We start from the raw sequence: 25,339 nt of genomic DNA, 5'->3' as shown, positions 1-25,339 counted from the left end.
CATTTCTTCTCCCCCACGAAGATCAGTGGTGGATTTACAGTTAATGGGACCCAGTGCTCAACTTCATTTCTGGGGCCCCTCCTTGGGACCCAGCCAAGAAAAAGAACTTTCTCTCTTATCTCCCAAATCCACCATTTTTCATTCTTTTTTCCTTCATCTTCCTCCTATAAGTAATAGGAAGTAAATGAAAATAAAGTGAGGTACCTTGATTGTTTTTGTAGTCTAACTTATTTTTCCACAGACCACTTGAAAAATCGCTGAGGGTCTAGGCAGACCACTTAGCTAACAAACAATATTTGGAAAGATCGTTAACTATTGTAAAGCTCTTTGGACAAGAGTGCTTTATAAAAAAGAAAATGTAAAAAAGTGTTGGGGTGTGGGGTTTGGCCAGGACTTATGGTGCAGGAGGGGGCTCGGGGCTGGCGATGCGGGGTGTGGGAGGAATTTAGGGTGCAGGAGAAGGCTGGGGGTTGGGGTGCAAGGTCTGGCCAGGAGTTAGGTTGCAAGGGAGGGTTCAGGGCTGGGACAGGGGGGTTGGGGTGTGGAGCACTTACCTGGAGCAGCTCCTGTTTGGTGCAAGGGGTGCAGGTGGGGATGTATGGGGTAAGAAGCAGAAGTCAGGGTGGGCAGGGGGCTGAGGGTGTGGGGGGGCAAGAGTCAGGGAGGGCAAGGGGTGTGGGGGGGACAGCAGGAGTCAGGGAGGGCAGGGGGTGTGTGAGAGGGGTGCAGGAGTCAGAGTGTGAGCAGGGGTGCAGGAGTCAGGGAGGGCAGGTGGTTGGAGGTGCAGGGTCTGGGAGGGAGTTAGGGTGCAGGAGTGTGCTGGGGGTTGGGGTGCAGAGTCTGGCCAGGAGTTAGGGTGAGAGAGGGGGCTCAGGGTTGGGACAGGGAGTTGGGGTGTGGAGTGCTTACCTGGGGCAGCTCCTGTTTGGTGTGAGGGGTGCAGGTGGGAATGTGGTGGGGAGGTGCAGGAGCTCCTGTTCGGTGCTCAGAGAGGGAAGGGGGATGTGGGGAGGGTGCAGGAGTCAGGGAGGGCAGAAGGCTGGATGTGTGTGAGGTGGATGCAGGAGTCAGGGCAGGGGGCTGGGGGCATTGGGGTGCTCCCAGGCCCCTGCCCTGAGTGGCTCACAGCTGAGGGGGGGAGGGTATGTGTGGGGGCCCGATCTCTGCTTCACCCTGTCCCGATTCCAACCCCCTCCCCAAGACCCCGCCATCTTCTCCATCTCCTCTCCCCAAGAGCACTACAGCCCTGCTCCTCCCTCTCCTTCCCGAAGCGCCGTCAAATTTGACGGTGGGGAAAGCGCTGAGGGGCAGGGGCGGGAACATAGCATGCTTGGGTGAGGTGGCGTGGGAGGGGGGAACTTGGTTGCTGGTGGGGGAGGAGCCTGTGGCAGGACCAAGTTTCGGCCCCCGCAGCTGCCTGGCCCTGGGGCCTCCTGTTGTTGCGGGTGCCCCATGCCAGGGCCCCCTGTGTTTCACTGTAAATCTGCCTCACTAAGATGAGACACCTCACTGAACTATGACAAAACAGGCTAGAGAGTGGCTCAGAGCTCTTTCCCCTTGTAGCGGATCACACAGGTCACCTTTTCAGTTTACTGTAAGTTTGTTCCCTGTGGCAGGTGCCTCCAGTCCAGCTCTGACCTTCTTCCAAGGAAGCTGGAAAAGCCAGACAAACTGGTTTTTAGAAAGGAAGGTCAGATGCCAAGGTGATGCGTGGTGAATTCTGACGGTATTAGCTGCCCACTTTTCTGCTCCCCACTTTGAAACAGCCCAGCCAGCTGGTTCATCTCAGTGATGCTGGTCCATGTTGACGGAGCAAACCTTGTCAGATGCTGCCATCTCCTGCTAGAACTGAAAATAAAACCAGGACCCAAGTGCTGCAATGCTAGAAGAGCTGCTGAACAGAATGACTTCAATCTGAATGATGAGAAGCTTCTAGGCGCCACTGCAGGCACACTGATGCTAGATGATAATGTGCCAGTTGATGTCCATTAATACTGTGAATGCTATTTCGACCTGCGAACCAAGGACTCTAGCAGTCCTGCTGTTAACGGTAACGTATTTTGCATTAGTCTAGTACAGTGGGAAATCCCAACTCCTAGTTTAACAAAGAAATGTTGCATGAGCAATCCTAGCAACCCAGTCCAAGAATCTAATTAATGAATTGATTATCAAAGCAACTGTACAAATCCAATTACATCCCCTTTTTGTGCTGATTCTGCAGAATCCCACTAGGTTAATGAGACCCTTTTCATTACCCTTTCTGCGCCATGGGCCAGGCGTATACAGTAGGGAGTAGGATAAGGCAGAATGGCAGCAGCGCTCTGGTACTAAAGCACCAGCCTGGCCCTGGCAAGGCACACTGAGGCTGTTTGTCCCCCCCCGGGTCATTTCTGTGAAAACTACAGAGTCCCTGCAACATTTCTTCCTGGGCGAGCAGGACGTGGCTCCCGCAGGAAGAGTACAGGCTGTGCTCTGTTAGCATGCTGACAAAATTGATCTCTGCTTTAATTAAATCCTCTCTTGCAAGTGACCAAGAGCTTCTATTGCATTTCAAATTAATCCTCACTAGCGGGAATTCCAGGCCCCCTGAATGCCAAGTGGTTAACCACTGCGGATCTGTGCTACAAGAAAATCTGCCTGTCTTGCCTGCTTTGTATTCTGCTGTGTGTTTTGTGAAACCATATCGCCGCAGATACAAATGTCCTTTCCCGGCACGCAGTAAAATCACAATCATACAAAGTGGAATGTATAGGACGTTTTCAACTGACTGCAGCCAAGCGGTGTCATTCTGCTGCCATGTTTTGCAATGATCCCTCTTATTATTGGTTTCTTTTCCTGGCACTTGGTCACAGGATGTGCTGTTTCTCGCTTTGTTGGTGACAGCCTACTTTATGCAGTCATGGAGCCCATTAACAGTGACGGAACAAGCACCCCAAAAGAGAGAGCAAAGGGAAGAACCGTTAACGAGGATGAGGCACAAAGCGGAAGCTGGGCACATGAAAGGCAAGCATTATTGCTCTTCCCCCACTCTCCCCACACCTCACCTCCAAAATGCCTGTGCGAAGAGGAAACAGGGCCGTGGTGTGAAGGAAACACGGACCTGAAGTGCTTCCCTTGCATCCCACACAGGCTGACTACAGCAATCTGCAGCGCACCTAAGCCTTAACGCCCTCATGTGGCAGTTTGCATCCCCAGGACAACTAATTCTGGGCCTATGGGATGTGTTTTCCCCCCAGCCATGACCCTTCATGTGTGAGGCCTCCCCCAGGCTACAAAAATCACTGAGTGGTCTAACCCTCTTGGTCAGCCCATCCCAAGCCCCAAGCCAGCTCAGTCAGGTATTGGGAACACTGTAGTAGTGCCTGACTCAAAGTTGGCTAAGGGTTTATACCAGGTAAGGCCAGTTATCTATACTGGGGCATTAGGCAGTAAAGAACCTGCTCAGGCATAGGGTGACCATAGATCCCATTTTGGCTGGGACAGTCCCTTTTTTAATCCCTGCCTTGGCCATCCCCACTTTTATTTCAAAAGGCAGCATTTGCTGCTCTTGTCGATGTCATCAGTTGGCAAGAGAAAATGGGACAAATACCCACTTTTGTCAAAAAAGTGGGGTGTGGTGCAGAGGAATGTGTGGGAGGGAGAAAGGGTGAGGGGCAGAAGAGCTGGATGTGCGCCAGAGCAGCAGCCTTGGAAATGGCACACGGGGGCCCACAGGGTTTCAGCTACAGGCAACAACCTGGCGCCGGAGGGGGCGCAGGGCTCCAGCTATGGGCAACAGCCTCCTGAGGGGGCCCTGCAGGGTTCCAGCTACAGGCAACAGACATGGGCCGGGAGGGGGCGGGGATCTCAGGCAAGTGGCTGGCAGGGTGTCCCATTTTCTCTTGGGAAATATGGTCACCCTACTCTGGCAGGGCTGGATTACCACTAGGCACAGCAGGCCTGATACAGGCCCTGCCCATGGCCACAGGTGGCTCTGCCTCAGGTATGTAGCCACAGGGCTGGCTTTAGGACGTCTGGGTCCAATTTGAAGGAGCTGCTGCCAAAATGCTGCCGAAGATAGCGGCTGCAATTCGGCGGCGGCTCAATCGGTTGCTGCTGTTTCCGGTGGCACTTCAGCGGAGGGTCCTTCCTTACTTTGCGGGGCCCCTATTCCGGATGCTGTGGGGTCCGATTCACAGGAATCGGGTGAATTGGCCTAAAGCCATCCCTGAGTAGCCATATGTCTAAAAGCCACATTTAGTGTCTTCTGGCAGCTTGAGATGACGCTGGGATTGGCTCCACAGTATAAAGTCTGCTCATCACGTGTCTGGTGCATGAGCAGGGAGCAGAGCCAGCTGCAGGCAGCACAGAGCCAGCCCCCAACGTGGGCCCCATGGTAATTGTGTTTGCTGATGGGGAGGAAGACAGTCTGGGTGATTGCGTGAGAAAGGGAAATAAACAGCCTCAGCACAGGGAGCCTGTCCTGGGGGTGGGGGTGGGGCTCTGGGAAGGGCCCTGGAATGGTGAATCAGCATGAAAAGTGCTGGAGGGCACCTTACTAGGCTAGAATGGGGGGACCTGACAAGGGATTGAGGGACTATATACGTGGGTGGGGGGGATGGCCTCAGGGCAGGCAGTGTTTGAAAGCTTTGGCAATGCCATGTGTGGGGTGGGGCGCCCCCTGGTGCAAAGGGCTCTGGGAAATTAAGGGGGGGACAGGTCCCCAAGCAGAGGAGCTACTACCCTGCCATCCTAACCCACAGGCATGTGCACTGTACTCGAGGGTGGTGGACACATCGCCTCCTCCAACCCAGGCTCTGTGATCCATCCCTGCACTGCACAGTTGGCTCCATGCTGATTTTTGCCCCCATGCCCTCTGCGAAGCACTGGCTGTAGGTGGGGCCACTAGAGGGAGATTGTTTACAGTGCCTAGATTGGCCATGGCTAAGGTTAAGATATATCACGTCCGCCACTTTCCCCATATCCACAGAGCCGGTTATCCCATCATAGAAAGCAATCAGGTTGGCCAGGAATGACTTGACTTTGATGAATCTTTGTTGACTGTTCCTGATCACCTTTCTCTCCTCCAAGTGCTTCAAAATGGATTCCTTGAGGACATGTGCCATGATTTTTCCAGGGACTGAGGTGAAGCTGACCGGACTGTAGTTCTCCAGTTTCTCCTTCTTCCTTTTTCTAAATATGGGCACTACATTTGCCTTTTTCCTGTCGTCCAGGACCTCCCCCGATTGCCATGAGTTTTCAAAGATAATGACCAATGGCTATGAAATCACATCAGCCAACTCCCTCAGCACCCTCAGATGCATTAGATCTGGACCCATGACTTGTGATTGACCAGCTTTTCTAAATAGTCCTTAACCTCTTCTTTCACCACTGAGGGCTGCTTATCTCCTCCCCATACTGTGCTGCCCAGTGCAGCAGTCTGGGAGCTGACCTTGTCGGTGAAGTCTGAGGCAAAAAAAAGCACGGAGTACTTCAGCTTTTTCCATATCGTCTGTCACTAGGTTTCCCCCCTCATTCAGTAAGGGTCCCACACTTTCCCTGACCTCCTTTTTGTTGCTAACATACCTGTAGAAACCCTCCTTGTTACCCTTCACATCCCTTGCTAGCTGCAACTCCAGTTGTGCTTTGGCCTTCCTGATTATACCACTGCATGCTCGAGCAATATCTTTATACTCCTCTCTAGTCATCTATCCAAGTCTCCACTTCTTGCAAGCTTCCTTTTTGAGTTAAAGCTCACCGAAGATTTCTCTGTTAAGCCAAGCTGGTCTCCTGCCATATTTACTATTCTTTCTGCACATCAGGATGATTTGTTCCTGCGCCCTCAATAAGGCTTCTTTAAAATACAGCCAGCTCTCCTGGACTCCTTTCCCCTTCATATAAGCCTCCCAGGAGATCCTGCCCATCAGTTCTCCGAGGGAGTCAAAGTCTGCTTTTCTGAAGTCCATATTCTGCTGCTTTCCTTTCTTTCTTTTGTCAGGATCCTGAACTTGATCATCTCATGGTCACTGCTATCCAGGTTGCCACCCACTTCTACTTCCCCTACCAATTCTTCCCTGTTTGTGAGCAGCAGGTCAAGAGGCGCACGGTCCCTAGTTGGTTCGTCCAGCACTTGCACCAGGAAGTTGTCCCCAAAACTCTCCAAAAATTTCCTGGACTGTCTGTGCACTGCTGTATTGCTCTCCCAGCATATGTCAGAGTGATTGAGCTGGGACCTGTGATCTGAAAGCTTCTGTTAGTTGTCTGAAGAAAGCCTTGTCTACCTCATCCTCCTGGTCTGGTGGTCTACAGCAGACACCTACCATGACATCACCCTTATTGCTCTCGCCTCTAAACTTAAACCAAAGACTCTTAACAGGCTTTTCTCCAGTTTCATACTGGAGCTCTGAGCAATCATATTGCTCCCTTACATACAGCAACTCCTGCACTTTTTCTCCCCCGCCTATCCTTCCTGAACAATTCCTGTCACAATGGACTGCGGATGGGGGAGGAAAGGCAGCAGATCAGCATTTTATGACAAAACTGTGTTGTGTGTGTTTAAAGCACTTACTGGGCATGTGAGAGACCCAACTTCAAGTCACTGTTTTACCTGATCTGGAGCAGGACGTGAAGCCAGGGCTCCTATATCTGAGATGAGTGCCCTAACCACTGCACTGGTGGAGTGCTCGCCAGCTCTCCTGGTGTATGTGAATCGGGGTGGGGCTGCTGCACTTTGAAGAACTAAGTCAACATTCATAGAGCTGCAGCCTGATGTTCTGCCCCCAGGGGTTAGGGCACTCGCCTGGGATGTAGCTTCAAGTCCCTCGTCTGACTCGGCCAAAACAGGATTTTGAACTTGAAGGTCCAAGGGCCTGATCCACCAGGTTAGGGTTCTCTTTCTTCCTGTATCCACTCCTTGAAATGGCAGAAGGGCTCAGTTTCATCCAGCCAGGGCGTGGGCTACTGAGTTGGCTGGCCTGGTTTAGGCCACTAACTGCAGAAGGCAGGTCAAGGCTGATGTTCTCAAGAGGCAGGAGGTTCCCAACTCAGACCCACCAGCCACATGCTGCAATTCACAGATGGCTAGTTCCCTCCCTACTGGCCTCTGAGGATCACTTACTCTGCCCAGGCATTGTATGGGGAGGCTGGACACCCAACCGAGGTCTGAGGGGTCCACTGGGCAGCAGGGCGTGTAGGAGTTACACAAAAACACTAAATGGAGCAATGCGTCCGTACATTTGGCCTTCAGTGATTTGCCCAAGGTCACATAGGGAGCCTGTGGCAGAGCAGTGAATTGAACCCAGGTGTCTCAGGTCCCCGGTAGCACTCTAACCCCTTTGCCATCCCTCCTCTCCTAGCGTGTATGTTTGCGGTGGGTGTCCTTGCTTTTGGCAGTTGAATTCTGCGGCACACAGCTGTGTGAGGGCATGTTTTATGATGGGTGTTGTACTGCGCACTCTCCTACAATGAGCTAGTGCTCACTGATGCAGGAGGCCAGTGTGAACGTGAAATTCTGAGCTCGTAGATTAATAGCTTGGCAAGCGACATCATCCTGTTACCATGGCATCTAACATTATGTGAAATACAGCACTGGCAACAACAACCGCTCCATAAGATCGATGGCCTTGCTGGCCGCAACACTGCGCTGGGAAGAGGCAGAGGCTTGACAGTGTTCAGTAGTTGTCTCTTCCCCGCCACCACCCCTCCCACCCCAGTCTCCTTTCTTTTTGGTACCCAGGAGGGTTCACTGGCTTGTTAGTTTTATTCTCACCGCACATAGTTCTGCCAGGGCCCCAGCACATTGGACTCATTCTGCTGCATTTTTTTAAAAAAACTTCAGCTCCTTGTTTGTCACTAAAACGATCCAAGTTGGAATATTTTTTTAAATGTAATTTGTTTTCAATTGAAATCAACAAAGGACAACCAACCACCCGGTCCCCGGCACTCGCTGCTCTACAGCACTTACCATCTGCATTAGGCAGGGCGAGAAAGTGACTTGTCCCAGAAACAGCCAGCCCTAGACCCCAGCACCCGTGAGTCCCAAGGCACTGGCTGCTACTCCATGCTCAATTTCCCATGTAGATAGTTAGGCAATTTAGGCTTTTTCAATCTCTGTCATCTTGGTCTTTCAGGGTGTGTCTACATTGCAATCAGACACTTGCACTTGGCCCATGCCAGCTGACTAGGTCTCAGGATAAGGGGCTGTTTAACTGCAGTGTAGACATTCATGCTCAGGCTGGAGTCTGGGCTCTAGGACCCTGCAAGTTGGGAGGGTCTCTGAGCTTGGGCTGCAGCTCCTGCCCGAATGTCTACACCACAATTAAACAGCCCCTTAGCCTGAGCCCCTTAGCCCGAGCCCTGCTTGTGCGAGCTGCCAAGTCAGCTGGCACAAGCCAGCCAGGGGATTTTAATTGCAGTGTAGACATATCCTATAGGGACAAATAGGAGCTCATTGTTGGCTGGGGAATGGGCTATGGAGTCTCCCCCTTCTGGTTTGTGGGTACAAACCTAGCAGGTCCCAACAGTGAGCTGAAGCTGCTACCACATAAGGGCTGGTGGGTATCGGTTATGAAACAGAGATGGTGGGCATCCTCCAGTTCATGGCTGACACATGCCCCCTTCTCAAGAACAGCCAGGAAGTATAAGATTGGTTGCCCCTGGCACTAGCAGGGAGTGGTCTCTGACAGAGGACGCAGCAAGTAATAACATTATGAAGCACTTATAGAAGCTTTGCGTTTTTACAGTGTTATTACAACATTAACCAATCCTTACAACGTGAGGCAAGGCAGCTTTGAAGGCAACAACAATCCCTGGGCCCAGCACACACATTGGCCCAGGGCTTGGCACTTAAAAGATCCCTCAAGGTAGTGGGGCCCGAGAGGTGACATCCCCGGAGGGCTACAGAAAGGAGGAGCTGCGCTGTGAGGCAGTAGACTAGAAATCCAAGCTCTGAGTTCAGTTTACAAGGTCTAATCCAGGCTTCCTTTGTCATCTCTCTGTCTCTGCAGAATGGGGCTCATAATACTCCATTCCTCCCCTCTCTGTCTATGCCAATTGTATCCATTGCATGGCAGGGGTTGTTATCATAAGTTTATACAGCACCTAGCAGGATGGGACTGTGGTCTTGGTAAAGGCCTCCTAGTGCTACTGTAACACAGATAATAAGGCAATTGTAGAAGCTCCTGGGATAATTCATCCCTTGTCCTCAAACCTCCCCACTCCTTTTCCCCCTCCAGCCCCATGATGCTACTGAGCCCCGCTCCCATGCTGCTGCTGCCTTTGCTATCAGAGGCTCCGTGAGGGAAAAGGAGTTTGTTGGTAGCACATATTAGCTTCCCACCTTTGACTTTAGCTGTGCTGTCTGGCTTCTACTCTTCCATATGACTGCTCAGGGCCTGTCTTTCATTTGGACCCAGAGAGACGCTGTGCATTGGAGAGGGCTGTTACTTGAGGCCCTCTCCTCGTTTCTGGCCCCTGGTCCATTGAGGCAGCTCTTGTTCACAAGCCGCTGAGGCTGGCAGCCCAGAATGACAAATTAGTCAAGTGTCTGCTCCATAATGTCTTTGCCCAACCTCACTGCCAAAACTGCAACAGAATCCACTGGCTGTTGCAAAACTTTTGCCTTTTGGAGGTTGCCATTTGAATCCATTTTTCTGCCCCATTCATGCCAGTGGTTAGGCAAGTGAACCAATCAGCACTGGGAAATGTTTGGAACCCCCATAAAATATATTGAATCTGTCTGCAAAGAAAACTTTGTCTCCAGGATAATGACCCACTGGAGCTATTCAGACAGTGTTTAAAGACATTACATGTCTATCAATGAGCTGTCACATTTTGTCAGAATCTGTGATAGACATAAAACCAAGTTCCAAAACCTTTGAAAAAGGCTTGGGCCAGCTAAAGACTGAAACAAAAAATAATAAACTAAACAGATCTACTTCCCTATAGTACCTGCCAACCAGCCCTATTGACAACCCAGGAGACTGCAAATTTGCATATATTTTCACACATCTCCATATATTCAGAATCCAAGATCTGCTCATTGATAAGTTATTCTATAATGAATTCCCAACGTGTGAGGAGAATTGCTGCATGAATTTCTGGGCTGCGTGGGTTATGAGAGAAGTACCAGCTATAAAAATCCAGTGCTAAATAAGCAAACGTCCATACTGAAAGTTCTCCGGCCTGTGTTATGCAGGAGGTTAGACTAGATGCTCATAATGGTCCCTTCTGGCCTTAAAATCAATGAGGCTACATACTTCTAATACTGCTCCTGATGCCATATCCTAAGGAGCTGTGGAAAGGTTGTGCCTCTTAGCCCCACTCTTAATTAATGTCATGCAGAAAGTAATATTGGTGCAGCGATGTCGTTCCCAGGATATTGGAGCGACAAGGTGGGTGAGGTAATATCTTTTACTGGACCGACTTCTGTTGGTGAATGAGACTAGCTTCTTTAGGACTGGGAAAGGTACTCAAAGTGCCACAGCTAAACACAAGATGGAACAGACAGTTTAGCATAAAGGTTCCTTAGAATATGTGCTAGCTATGCTAAAACAGCTGTTTGATCTTGTATTTAGCTGTGACACTCTTAGTACTTTTCCCAGACCTGCAGAAGAGCTCTGTGTTGCTCGAAAGCTTGTCTCTCTCACCAACAGAAGTTGGTCCAGTAAAAGATATTGCCTCATCCACTTTGTCTTTGATGCAGAAAATAAAGCCATTTAAAACATTTAATGCTGGACTTCTCAATGGAACTAGTGTGGACATCGTAAGGTGGCACATTGGAATGTCAGGGATGTAAAAAATGATGGGTCCCCTCTTTTGTTTTCCTGCTAAAATATTTGCTCTCTGACCTCAGGAAGCAACATGAAAAATTCCAAGGTGGCTCTATGAAGTTCTCATAACAAATGTCAAACTTGAATGGGACGGCAGGAGACACCTGACACTGCAGCCATTTCAATAAAAGACAGAGGAAGATAAATACTTGCTTAGGGTTCCATCTTGTGAGATGGGCTGGGGGAATCTGCTTTCAGATATTCTCAATGATAAAAGCCATCAGGGAAACAAAAAAGGACTCAGAAATATTTTGCTGCCAGGCCTGTTTCTCTCCACACACACAAATCACTGGCTGATTTCATGTGAAAAGTGCTGGATCTAGGCCACAGAGCTCAGCATCTTGCAGGGATCAAGCAACTGATCTCTCTACGCCTCAGCTTCCCCTTGGCTAAATGGGGACAAAGTATTGTTATCTAATTGAATAGCTTTAAAGGGAGGAAAAAACAACTACTGCACACAAATAGCATGCGCTGTATGAACACTGTTTATTCTATTAAGGCGTTGGGAACTTCAGCTAAGAAATGAGTGAATACAGCTCCTGTCAGTCATCGACAAGGGAAACTGATATGCAAATTATATCACTTCACCCTAGTGTCACCAGATGTCCCTATTTTATACAGACAGTCCCGAGTTTTGGGTCTTTTTCTTATATAGGCTCTTATTACCCCCCACCCCATGTCCTGATTTTTCTCATTTGCTATCTGGTCACCCTACTTCACCCACCACTGAAATGCAGCCATCTTTGGGGTAGAAGAACTCAGCAGCTCTAGAAGCAACACAAAATAACAGTTTAGGACAGGAACTGAAGAAATCATACACAGATGATGATGCATGGGGATTTTAGTTAGATCTGGCTACATGGGAAAGGTTTTTTGGTATAAGCTAAGATGGGAATTTAAACAGATATAGTACACCAGTGTATAATCCCTGCATGTGGACACACTTTTTCTGATATGAGTGGCTTTTTCTGCTTTAACTTATAACACTTGGGAAGAGGTTTAGATTAACCAAATAAAAGCCACTCTTAGTGCAGAATAAAAATGTCTCAATAGAGAGTCATCCTGGGATAACTGTTGCTGTACAACAGGTAAAATATTAGCCTGAATGAAATTATATTCCAATCTCACATTTGGCTAGGACCGCTCAGGACTTTGCTATTAAGCGATGAGTTCAGTTTCATCATATAAAGGGTTAGCAAAATAAATCCCACTGTCTTTACTAGCTATCTCCTTCGGGGCCTCCTCTCTGGAACATGTACCATGTGACTCCTACAACAGAGAGAGAGAGAAAATGTTTAAGGAGCGAGGTGAAGCAAATCTGATGTGACATTGTAGAACTTTGCACTACAGTTCAGCAAGCTGCATATTTCACATGGGAATGGTCAGACTGGCTCAGACCAGCCAGCCGTCTAGCTCAGTATCTTGTTTCCAGCAATGACCGGCAGCAGAAGCCCCTCAGTTGACCATTATGGACTGAGCTGCCCACAGAGGATGTTCCTCCTTAGCCCATCCATGAAGCATGAGGTTTCCTATCTCTGTAACTACAAAACAAAGTGACCCCATCTAATGTAATGGTGAATGTTCTCATCAGAGAAAGGAAAAACCTTCCATGGAACCTGCTAAGCTTTTAGCCAATCCCTAGGGTGACTATAGTTCCCAAAGGGAAAATGGGACATCACATGAGGACAGCCTGAGGCCCTACCCACACCCCCAGGCTGTCCCGAGTTGCTCATCTGAGGGCCCCACCGTGTGTGCGGCTTGCCCAAGTCCCCCTCCCCACGCAGGGCTGGCCTGAGCCTGTCCTCCCCTTCCCCCGCCTCCCCCCCTCCGTGCGAGGCTGGGGCTGGCATTGCTGCCTGAGCCTGGCATGCCCCCCCCCCCCACCCCACAAGGCTGGGGCTAGCATCACCAATCATCCCCTGCCACAAATTCCTCCACACCCCACTTTTTTGACAAAAGTGGGCATTTGTCCCATTTGCTGATCAACTGATCAAGTTGGCAAGAACACATAGGACAAATATCCACTTCTACCAAGAAAGTTGGGACAGCTGGGACCAGGCTTAAAAAAGGGACTGTCCTGGCCAAACTGGCACTATGGTCACCCTACCAATCCCTCATGACAGCAAATTCCACACACTGGTTAATTCCTGACTCTTTCTGGGGCAAGTGTCCTTCCTCCCAGAGCAATTCTCTTCTCCTGCTGCTCACTCTTGTCACACCCCAATTACATTAGATGGGGTAATTTGGTTCTTTTACAGAGCTATGATGGGGAGGAGTGTGGGGAGGGTGTGGAAGAAACATGTCAGTCTAAGGCACTATGGATTCAGGAACAGCACAGCTCATTTTTGCCAGTAACTTATCCAGAAAATGAAACTCCTCTGCTACATTTTATACTTAGTGCTCTGGCACCTAGCTATAGCTGCCAACTCAGAGGACTGGCCTTCCTCAAATGTTCCACACATCCAGGCAGTTTGCAATGCACTCAGGACATAGACCTCACCTACCACTCCTTTGAAAACCTCAGCCGCGATGGATGTGTAAAACTGGAGAGCTTCTAGAGACCCAGATTGTAAAAAGCCTCTGGTCACAAACAATGGCCAGCACAGTCACCAGCTATACATCACATCTGCAGCATTGAGGTAGAGCCCAAGATCTTCCACTCACTCCGAGATCACACAGCTCTTCCACTGGAACTAAAGAGGAATCTCCACTAAGTACATAGGATGTATCCCTGCTGTGGTCTGTACAGTCCCATAGACTTGACGTTCTGTCTAGCAGACACCACCGAGATCAGACATTCCAGCCAGTACCCAATCACCCCACCAGCCTATTGCCTGCAATGGCAATTCCACATGCAAAGGATTACATGGTTACACGTTGAGCCAATGGTGGAAAGAGAGAACATGAGGTACTTACAGCTCCGTTGGTCGGTGTGGCAAATATAGGATTGTCAAACCCTTTGTCACTTGGTCCCGCCACAATATCCTGGTCCTCCTTTCTGTTCCACAGGCCTGCCAAATGTGAGGATGGTAACCTGAGAGGAAAGACATTTTAGGTTCCCAAATGTGCATCCATCCAATGCTGAAGGCAACTGTCAAGCCAGTCACCCCTAGTGAGATGGATTTCCTTCATGATACAGATGGGGGGATATTTAGGTAAGTGTCAGGCCCTCTTGAAAAAGGGACATTGATTGTTCTCAGGAAAGTGGCTGTAGTTTTCAGTTTTAAAACCTAGGCTCTCTGAAGGACTGTTTCAGCAGCATTTAGGATGATTAGCATCCACTGAAGCTCTCACACATCCTGGCTGGCTCTATCATTTCCCCATTTTCTACAGCACCCTCCATTATAGAAAAAAACTAGTGTCCAGCAGCAGTGATGCAAGTGCTGAAACAAGGGCCAGTGCAAGGATATTTTCCGCCCTAAGTGAAACTTCCACCTTGTGCCCCCTGCCCCCAAAGCATCGCTTATTATAAACTTTCAAAAATGAATACTGCATAATGTGGCATTGTTCATTAGAATTAATATGCGTTCAGCTTGACATTTTATTAATTTCATTATTTAGTCTACATATTTCATGAAAATAAATGGCTTTGGGTCTCCTGCACGTGGCTAGAGTCCCTCCCCCAGCTCATGGATCTGGAAAAGGCTGTTTTGGGGATCAGAGCACAGAGTTGGGAGTCGGGATCTGACTTCTATTCTCCACCCTGGCACCAACTTGCTGGATGACTTCAGGCAAGTTACTTCCCTATTCTGGGCTTCAGTTCCCCTCAGTGCTAAGGTGTGAAATGGTTCCTTGCTTCTGGGCTGGAAAGTGCAATGCAGGCAGGAGGGGGTGTTTGAAGGCCTGTCTTCCCCACAGTTGTGAGGTGAGGACAGAGTTCCAACCTCCACCCTGACTGTCGTGGTTGCTTTACTCTGCCCCATGCCAATCGCTACTGGAGCCCCTTACTCAGCGAGCTCTGGCCCAGGGCAGCGGTGTCTTTCTGGGCCTGATTTTCAGAGATACTGAGCATCTGCGGTTCCCCCGATGTCTATGAGAATGCCAGGGTTCTCGGTACTTCTGAAACTCGGGGCAATTCATTTGGAATGCTGGGCCAGGACTGAGCCTGCAAAGGCAGATCCATATACACCCATCCATCCACAGCAGATCTCCCATCAATAACAATACAGGCAATCAGGAGAATTATGAGGGGCAGTTGGCCCAATGTTGGGAGTATGGAGGATATGGCCCTAATGTGGTCACTAAACTTCTACCTAGTAAAGTTACTGGTGCATCTGCTGTCATACAGTGGGAGAACAAAAATCTCTTGGGTGCTGCAGCCTGCCCACGGGGCCAGCTGCACTTAACCTGAGTTGCTCGCACACTTGCAGTGGTTGTGCACCACGCAACTGGTCACCCATGTTACATGAAAATCTGGCTCTGATGGTGTCATAATTAGACTTAACGGTTACTGCCGCATTTCCTAGAGCTGTTGTCCCAGGCTGGCTGCAGACTCAAGCAGACAGAACTGTGTCGGCTAGACACCCATCACCTCTGGAAGAGTTTCCTTGTAACCATAAGGGCGCAAGGCAGTCGTGTTTCTTCACTGAAAACTTGCAGTGTGCTGCCCCTGAATCCCATATTAATACTTGTGTGGGCAGGTACAGAACTCAGGGCTTGGAGGCCTCTAGTCTAATGGTCTGAGCCAGCACAGAACTAGGAGCCTTGACCCCTTGTGTTCAAAGCAGAACTCGGACAATGTCTACCCGAGTAACTTGGGCAAGTCATGTCACTGTTCTCTGCCTCAGTTTCCCCCAAAATGGGGCTCTATTTACCTGCTCCACAGGGCTGCAGGGACGGATGGGGATGAAGCCTTGGAAGGTGGCATGTGCTGAGGATGGTATCCTCTGGCAGGGCCATGAACCACCCCAGCTGGTGGACTGGTGGCCACGGTCTCCTCTTCCTTTCTGCCACCCCCACCTCCCCTCCTGCTGCTGCATTGCTATCAATAGGGCCAGCTGCAGACGGGCTGATGTCACTGGTTCCGATCTGGATCTGCAGCCGGCAGCCCTTGGGCAGCAGCTGCTGCTGCAGCAGGGGGTCCAGGGCTGTCAGAGCTGGAGGGAGTGGGCTAGGGAGCGATGCAGCAGCCTGGGGGCTCGGGGAGGAGGTGACTCCGGGCTGGCGGGGGGGCACGGGAAAGCAGTGATGTGGGGCGTGGCAGAGGGAGACGGCGGGGCCTGTAGTTGCAGAGCACACCTGCAGAGGTAGGTGCTAACACGGCTGCAAGTGTCCCCGTCCCCCCGCCGGGAGCAATAGTGTAAAAAAAAAATTTGGGGCACTGCTTTTTGTCGCCTCCAAATCTTGGCATCCTAGGCAGCTGCCCTGGCTGAAACAGTATTTGTGCCTGCGCTGGAATTCAGAGCCTGCAGCTGGGCAGGGAGAGCCAAGCCAAAAGTTTTGGTCTTGGGTTCCACTCATCTTTGATTGTTTCATAAATTTCCTCCCAAAGCAGTGAGCAACTGTCAAACAACGGCCCAGCTTCCAAACGAGCGTCACTGGGAAATGAATAATTTAGGAACAATTATTGGGGTTAGAGATTTATTTAGAACTGAAATAAACCTGCTATTTATTGCTAGGAAACGCTAATCATCTCTGTGCTTGTCGAGAGGCAAGAAAAACAAATGATGCCTGAGAACCGCGCTGGTTGTTGAAAAATGGAACACTAATACGCTGGCAAAAGCAGAAGCAGCCTGCCTTGGATTCGTACCCTGCTGGAGCCAGCCAGCTGTGACAGAGCTCTCTGGTATGCAACAGCAGCCTGGACATGGGGTTTCATCTGGAACTTCTGGCCTTGTCTACATGTAACCAGTTTTGTCACTTCAACTCTGCCGTTGTAGTTAGAGCAACACCATCCCCCTAGTGCGGAAGCAGCAATACCGATACAGCTTGTTCCAGTTCGGCGAGGCTATGTCTGCACTTAGGAGTACTTTCCTGGACTAGTGTTATTTCCATGGTCAGCTATAGGAATCCTGGTATGCTATCCCAGCAAAGCATGCCTAGTGAGGATACTGCTATGCTAGCAAAGCTGCATGTTGTACTGGGGAAGTAAGACCACCCTCCAGGAGTGAAACAAGCTAGGTTTGCCAACATAGCAGTGTCTACATTATGGTCTTTTCTGGCACAGCTATGTTGGTCAAAAATCTCACCTCTTCACCCCCTGGCCCAGGGAGCAAGGCTGCCAGGAGCCTGTAGTGTAGACCTGGCCCAAGTTATAGTGTCTACACTGGGGCTTTTATCAGCATAACCACAAATCACATCCCTTACATGGCTCTGCTGGTAAAGCTTTTTAAGCAGAGACCAGGCTGTTACGTGGTCCTTCGCTGTGGTAAGGTGACCTGTGGGACAAACACCTGCAGAATGGGCTCATAAGGCCCATCTGATTACACTGAAATCTTGGGATGGGCCTTTCCCCTGCCACCCCCACTTTTCTCCCTTTTTCCTTCTGAATTCCCCCTTTTTTCCTTCTTCTCATCTCACCTATTGTGTCAAATGCATCCGATCCAGTCACCTCCCAGTACAGCTATGCCCTGATAGCTATACATCCTTCCAGTGCATGCGCGCGCATTGACACACACACACACACACACACACGAGTTAACATTTCAGAGGTATAATCTTTACTGCTTGACTCTGCTTGTTTTGCAAGCAGTCGGAAACCTTTAATAAAACATAAGTGATTTAAATTAAGTGCTGGCCAATGGATCAGTCAGGTAAGCCCCAAGATACTGAAACAGGCCCCAGATGTGCAGCCCCAAAAGAAATGAGGGCCCAGACCTGTAGACCGTACTCAGGCCTGGGTTTCTTTGGCCTCCGTGGGAATTTGGGGTGCAGAAGGAATGAAAGGCCGAGCTCTGCCCTGGCATAGTCTCCATTTATGATGACTGAGTCAACAGGCAGTGCTAGCTGCGTGACGATTAATAAATAAAGCGACAAGGTCCAAGGGGCTGCCGCGGGCTCTCTCCATTGTGCAATTTGCTCTCAGGGACACAAAGTTGCAGAACAAGTGTTTAGAATTGTTTTGGTGCATTAATATTGCCAAATGGGCCCCACTAGACAACGTCAGTTCTGCATGCCGATGCGGGGCTGCAAAGTGACAGGAGCAACAGGGAGTTTCCATTAAGCTACAAAATTGAACCACACTGAACTCAAACCAGAGAACAGCGTAATGGCTATGGGCTCATGGACTGCAGCTGAACGGGGCACTAATGTGCCTTTAAGCCACCAAAGAACTTCCCTGACCCTGGGGCCACTGTGCAGCCATCAGTCCCTGGGTGCAAGTCAGAGCAGCCTCAAGGCTGCCCTCATTTACTCCAGCGACCAACAACACACGCAGCCAAGGATTGTTGCAATGCCACGATGCCCAACCATGACCTTTCCCTCACTGCAGGGACAGGGCAAGGCATAGAAGCTGCTCTGGCAGTTCTTTGTCACCTGAGGACCTGCCCATGACGCGAGGATATTTGGGAGGCCAGTTCTGCCAAAGTTAGCACAGCTTGACACTGGTGGAGCTGCATAAAGTTGCTTTAATGGTGGGTAGGGTCTGGGCCAATCCCTGGATTCTTTGTTTCATGAATCAGTGAATGACAGAAAAGACCTCAGAGATAATTCTTTTAGTCCCAGCTGTTAAACAAGACTTTTTGGTGGTTATCAATCTAAGGGGTGTGAAAGCCCCTGTCCCTACCTTATCATCCCCTTCCTATGGAGAAACAGCATTGTGCCAAGCAACAGCAGCCCAAGCAGTAGGCCAATAACCGTCCCAGCAATGATGCCATCAGTAACGGTGACTCCTTGTCCACTAGAATTACTGCCAGTGGCTACTTGCACTGTACCTGTCACAATGCCAAAGGAGTCACCTGCAAAGCAAGAAAGAGGATTTTTCAGTACAGGGTTATACAATTGTAGTGTGAATTGCATCCACACTGGGGGTTTCATCACTCTAACACTAAACTGATACCTTTAGTCTTGTCCACACACAGAAGTTGTATGATTTTATACTCATTTAGTTAAACTGGTACAACTCTGTATGTGGACACTGATGTAAATTCACAAGCACAAACTAAACTGATATAACCAGTTTTAAGTGTCTGCATACAAATCTGCACCAGTAAACATTGAATTGTGTGTAGCCAAGTCCTTAGGGAGTGGGGGAGGATAGCTTTGCAAGAGTTGTGCTGGACTAGCACTGATTAATTCAGAGGGGCTGTGAAATGCTTAGGAGCTGAAAAGTGCTCATCTACACTTCAAATGACCGTTGGCATGGCTACGGTGCTCCGGGTATGAAAAATCCAGACCGCAGAGCACTGTAGCTATGCTGACCTCTCCGCTGGTGTAGATGCAGCTAGGCTGACAGAAGAATGATTCTGTTAATGCAGCTACTCTTGGTTGGGGAGGGGAAGTTCCTGTGGTAACAGAAAACCTCTTCCATCACTGTAGGCTGCGTCTATACTACAGGGTTATGCTGGCACAGCTACACCACTGGAGCTATGTCGCTATGGTCCTCGGAGGGTAGACATGGCCAAAGTGCTGTGTACAAGCCACCAGGAGTTTTCAATACATACTTTGTTAAATTAATTGCCACTTGATTTTCTGTGATTCCTATTAACCTCCTAGAAAGCATCGCTGGTGAATGAAAAAGAATCTTCCCTAGGTGAATGGGAACAGTTACCATGCTCTGCTACGTCACGCATGATGTCCTCAGCCAACTGCTCAGCATTAGTCCCCGTCTGTGACCCCGTCTTATCATCCATTAGCACAATCTGGATGACTGGAACGGAGTTCCGTGAAGTCTGAGGTTTCCGCACCTTGGATATAGCCAGCTGAACACCTGCGTATTTTGGCTTTTCAAAGAAAGCAAGACACACAAAACACACTGGGTCAGCAGGCAGAGATTATGTCTCCAGCTGGAACTGTGATGGACAGTAAAATAAGTGCTGGCTATAAATCTTAATGTAAATATCACCAAGAGCTAGTGTTGCTGTGAATCATATTACTGCTGTATTTTCACAATGACACATTTATGTCTTTTTTCCATGCAGGGCTGTAAACAACAGACACTGGGGCCCAATGTTACTTCAAAATACTCAGGGCAGGTTACGCCTGTAGAATACTGCTCCCTTTGGAGCTGGGTCAGGGCTCCTAGGCTCTAGTGACAGTGTCATTTGGCCCCTGTATACTGAGGCAATGAATGTAACACACCCATTAAACAACATATTAGAATGTACACATTTGTAAAGAGGGAAGAACCAGACTCACATCTATTGCTACATGGGGCTACCTTCTGATCTTGATTATAGCAGGGTAAATCCAGAGTAACTCTCATGAAGTTACTCCAGAAGCACAACCTGCCCCAGAGCAAAATTTGGCCCATGGGCTCCATTGTGGGATAGCTGAAGCCATGTCCTCCAGGTGGCTGCACAGGGCAGTAAGCTCAAGAGCATGAGACTGGGCTGCTGCAGCAACTCCAGTACTGGCATCCGCGACTGGCCAGTTGAGAGTGAGTACTCTGCGTGGAGGAGTGGAGCCAGGTGTTCTGCATGGCAGCTGAACACCATGACACCTAAGCGATTTTGCCTGTCACGCAGCATGGGACCCCCAGCTCTGTTTTCTCTGGCAGTGTCGTGAACGGATATTTAGAAAACTTTGGGTCAGGTTCTCTGGTCAGCTACCTTTGTGCCTCCAGATCCCATGGCTGCCAGGGAGCAAACTAGTCCCCAGCACAAGTTAGAGCAGCCTGAGAACTGCTCTGGTTTAGGTCCAGGTGTCCACAGTCCCTAGGACCCATTCTGCAGGCAGGGATTGGCCAGATGCACCACCTTCTTGTTCAGGCACCTTTTGCTCTGGCCATGCCCTCGGTGGTGGGATGGGGTAGGAACCAATATGCCAACCGTATGCTCCTTGAGGAGTCTCCTACATTCCCACCTGCCTGGCTCCACCAGGATGAAAGCCGTTCTCTGCTGGACCCCTGCATGGCTGTGAATCTGGCCCTGTAAACCCACCCAGTGTGGGTTCTGCCTGCTGCTGCAGCGCGTCATCCCTTGGGAAGAGAGAGTGCCTCTGGTCACTCACTAGCCAGTCCCCCACCCCCGCCCCGACCCGGGATGTAGAGAAGAGCTGAAGCCTCAAATACATGCCTCAGGGTTTCAGACGGTTACCTGCAGGGGTCAGGAAGGGATTATGCCCCCTCTCCCGACCCCATACTCTGGGTTGGTGTGGGGTTTTTAATCTCCTTCTGCTGAAACATCAAGGATGGCAATGTCTGTAGGGTTGCCAGGCGTCTGGTTTTTGAATGGAACGCCCAGTCGAAAAGTGAACCTGACGGTGCCAGTCAGCACCCTGCCTGCCCGAGCTCTGCACAGCTCTCTGGAAGCGGCTGGCATGTCCCTGCAGCCCCTGGGGCAGGGGCAATCAGGGAAGCTCTGCCTGCTGCACCCGCTCCAGCGCCAGCTCTGCAACTCCCATTGGGCGAGAACCACAGCCAATGGGAGCTGTTGGGGTGGTACCTGCGGTGACAGGCAGCACACACCACGCAAAACCTCCTGGCCCCTCTGCGTACAGGCTTGACATACTGGCCACTTTCAGGAGCAGCGCGGAGCAGGGCAGGCAGGGAGCCTGCCTTAGCCCTGCTGTTCTACCAACCAGGAGCTAACTGAGCTAAGCGCAGCCCAGCTGGAGCCTGCACCCCAAACCCCCTGCCCCAGGTCAGAACCCCTTACTGCACCGTAACTCCCTTCCAGAGCTCACACCCCAACCCCCTACCGCAGGTCAGAACCCCCTCCTGCACCCTAACTCCCTCCCAGATCCTGCACCCTCATCCACACCCCAACCCCCTACCCCAGCCCTGAGCCCCCTCCCACACCCCAAACCCCTCGACCCCAGCCCAGAACCCCCTCCTGCACCCTAAACCTCTCATCCCCGGCACCATCCCAGAGCCCAGCCAGAGCCTGCACCCCCTCCCGCACTCCAACTCTGTCCGAGCCCAGAGCCCCCTCCCACACCCTGAACCCCTCATTTCTGACCCCACCCTTGAGCCCACACCACCAGCTGTAGCCCTCCCCCCCACCCCCCAACCCCCTGCCCCAGCCCAGTGAAAGTGAGTGAGGGTGGGGGAGAGTGAGTGACAGAGGGAGGGAAGCTGGAGTGAGTAGGGGCCTGGGGATCAGAGATGGGAGCTCGGGGAAGGGGCAGGGAATGGGGCGGTGCAAGGATGTCTGGTTTTGTGCAATTAGAAAGTTGGCAACCCTACATGGCTGACGATGAACACTGGATGGGGTGGGCCGGTGCCTTGAGATGGCACCAAGCATTCCTTCTCTCAGGGGCTTGGCTGGCAGGGGCTTCCTCCCATGCTTGGGGTCTAACTGATCATCATACCTGGGGTCAGGAAGGTATTTTCCCCAGGTCAGATTGGCAGCAACTTTGAGTACTTTTTGCCTTCCTCTGCATGGGGTGTGGCTCACTTGGTAGGATCATCTGGGTCTATCTCACGTAATCATTTCCTTGCCATGGAGGGTGCCTCAGGCACTGACCTAGGTCCCTCCCTCCCTGTCACACATTATAGCCTAGTCTCCTGTGGGCTGTTCAACTTTTAACTCATTTTTGGTGTTGGGTTTAGTGGCCGGGCACTGGATGGTGTGGGTGGCCTGTGACATACAAGCAGTCACACTAGATAATCTCATGGTCCCTTCTGGCCTTAAACTCTACAACTCTGCTAACTTCTTTGGGAAACCACACAGCCAGGAGGAGTGAGTGAAGGAAATGGGGTGAAATCAACCCCTTCTCCTCTCCCCATACCTCCTAGTTCACATCCCTAGTCTCAAAACAATAGTAGGAATGAATGAAAAAAAGAAACTCCCACTTCAGTTCAGGGGCAGTCGAGAACCCTGCATGATCCGGGGCTGACTGTTTCACAGGCCACCTCCTTCCCCACATCTCCTGGGGGCATCTCCTACCTGGCCCTCTGCTCTCTGTGGGTAGTGGCTGGGCATCCTCACTCAAAGGAGCCCACCTTTGGAACTTGCTGCCCCATAACTGTCAAAACTCGAACAAGGCAGGTGTGAGCTCCTGGTGCTCATGCTGCCTGGTTCTGTGTTGAACAGCACTCTGTGTTCTGCAGCCTTGTTAACTGAAAGAGTGGGACAGTTTGGGGTAGTCTGGACTCAACACGCCTGGTTCTGCTCTCATTTACACCAGTGTAAATCAGGATTCACACCAAATGACATACTGATGTGCGAGCAGAACCAGATCACCGGCTTCAATAGTAATACAATATATGTTGTATATAATAGTACACAATACATGTATACAGTATACAATAGCAACTCTGTGTGCACCAGCAGCTGAGTTCCTGTTTGAGGTCAGAAGCCAGAGCTACAAACAGCTGTTCCCCATGCTGACTTCCAAGTTACACGAGTATCAGATAGAGCTCTGCAAGCAGCCACTACCCAGCCTGACATCACTGGAATAATGTACGTACCAGTCTATTACAGTGTATTTATATTATAAGATAATGGTGAGTGTCTTATTGGTGGGGTTTCCTGGCTTCTATCTGAATGATGTATATTAAATAAGTCTTTCCAAACAGACTAGCATACCAGGCTCAGGAAGGCATGAAGAATTCTGTTCTGATACTGCCTAATGTCGAAATCAGGCGTGTATTCCAGTGAAATAGTGGCTCCTGTAGTTCAAAGACAGAAAGACAAGAAAGAACGCACACAGGTTCATTGATTTTGCATTTGCAAGCACACCTCTCATTGCAAGTGGGCTATTGTGAGGCTGGCAGCGTGGATCAATGTGGTTTTCAGAGTCTACCAAGATCTGGATCAGTACAAGATTCCCAAACAATTCTCCAGTCCCATTTGTGTAATCTGGTCTCATTCTAAAGCTCACAAAGGGGAGCATAATCTATCAGCTAGCGATTTCTGAACAAAGCTTTCAGAAGGAAACACCTCCTCTATTGCTGGTCTTTTTACAGGTTTCAAAAACCCAGCGTCAGTGGAGCTTTTTTCAGAATGCTCCTGGGAAAGCCACATCCACTGCTGACACTTACCTAGCTCTTAAAGAGGTAATGATGAGCATCCATCAATGCTTGTAAAGTACTTTGAGCTCCTTGGATAAAAAGCACCAGGGAAGGGCACAATTAAAGTCACTGAATCAATTGGCACCACACAAGTTAGCTAAATATTTTTCTTGAAAAGCAGGAGTAAAAGTTTCTTGAAATATAAAGTTCCATTAATTGCTTTCAAAGGCTCTGCTGGTATGAACAGGTTTGAAAACCATATGCTAGAGCCCTAATGAGTTTGGCATGTGTATGAAAAATTCCCGTTCACCTTCCAGGTAGATAAGCAGACAAACACCCATATGTAGAGGAAATTCCACCAATCTGTTGGGTATATTTTCATTTTCAATGAAATTTACTGTAGGTGATAAAGATGACATTTATTGGAACAAGAAAGTGCATTTTCCTTGCGTATTTTCCATTAGTGACATCTCTGATGCCAGCACTGAATGCAGTCCTAGCAGCCTGCACTAACAGGAATGGATTGAACTATCTTGATGACCTGTGACACCCTGACAGGCTAAACCACGGGCAGGCCTCGAAAAATCAGATGGGGACAAAAGGTTGCAATCCAAGATAGACTCCAGAAAGGGATAATAATGATTCAGAGAGACATGAATATAACTCAGCGCTCTGCATAACTCAGGCTCCAGAGACAGGCATTTGAGGCATAGTACAGGGGCGGGAAGAGGTGATGGGATTGATTTGAACCCACTGCTAGAGGATCCCGACACTGACTTCCTTGGACAAGTCCCTAAGGCCAACCTTTAGGCATATAAGCGAATGCAGCCTAATTTTCAGAGGTGCTGAACCCCTTTGTCTGAAGCCGGTCCCCATACCTCGGTTTCCCCATCTGTGAAACGGGGATAATAAATAGCTACCAACCACAGAGAGGCTGTCTGACAAATAGTTAATATTTGTGTTGTGCATTTAAGATCTGATGGCACTAAAGGAAGCACTGAGCATTGCTTCCTATAATAATCCTGTGAGCTTGGGTCCCCTTCCTGCGAGGTGATCACTGTTTAAAGCTCCATTGAGGGGCTCAGTCCGGCTGGGGATCAGAGCTTTAACTCTAAAATCCTTTTCCTGTGTCCTTTAATTTCACTTCATAGGGAGGTGGAGTAGCCCCTAGAGCAGGAACAAGGAGGAAGTTGGATGCAGAATCAGGATAGTTCAGGAATTTGTTCAATCAATTAATCCTTTGTATTTATTCATCCTACTTTTCTATTTGAGCCAGTGAAGTGCTGGCTAAACGAGAATCAAGCAAAGAAACACGTCTGGTTTAAATGCTGGTAGGAACCTGGACAGTCCAAACCTCAAAGGAACCAAATTCTACCACAACTGATGTGCTATTGGAAGCTGTCCTGTTTGGATAACATCAGTATAAAATACTGTACTACTAGGGGAGGAGGAGGAGTTAGAACAGTATACAAAAGAC

At 49.7% G+C, this 25,339-nt stretch overlaps 1 protein-coding gene across 1 annotated transcript in view; it reads right to left on the bottom strand.

The window, feature by feature from the left end:
• Positions 1-11,347: 11,347 nt before the first annotated feature.
• The window catches only part of AMN (amnion associated transmembrane protein), a 42,706-nt gene continuing 28,714 nt past the window's right edge, over positions 11,348-25,339 (bottom strand). Inside the window, exons 8-12 of the mRNA XM_050956013.1 lie at positions 23,438-23,520; positions 19,516-19,687; positions 18,532-18,703; positions 13,725-13,842; positions 11,348-12,077 (exon numbers count right to left, since the gene is read on the bottom strand). Of these exons, the coding sequence (XP_050811970.1) occupies positions 11,967-12,077; positions 13,725-13,842; positions 18,532-18,703; positions 19,516-19,687; positions 23,438-23,520 (656 nt within the window). The 3' untranslated portion in view covers positions 11,348-11,966. The remainder of the gene's footprint in view (positions 12,078-13,724; positions 13,843-18,531; positions 18,704-19,515; positions 19,688-23,437; positions 23,521-25,339) is intronic.

This window comes from Gopherus flavomarginatus, chromosome 5 (assembly GCF_025201925.1).
Source record: "Gopherus flavomarginatus isolate rGopFla2 chromosome 5, rGopFla2.mat.asm, whole genome shotgun sequence".
Classification (NCBI taxonomy): Eukaryota; Metazoa; Chordata; order Testudines; family Testudinidae; genus Gopherus; species Gopherus flavomarginatus.
This window is presented reverse-complemented; position numbering and strand designations above follow the sequence as displayed.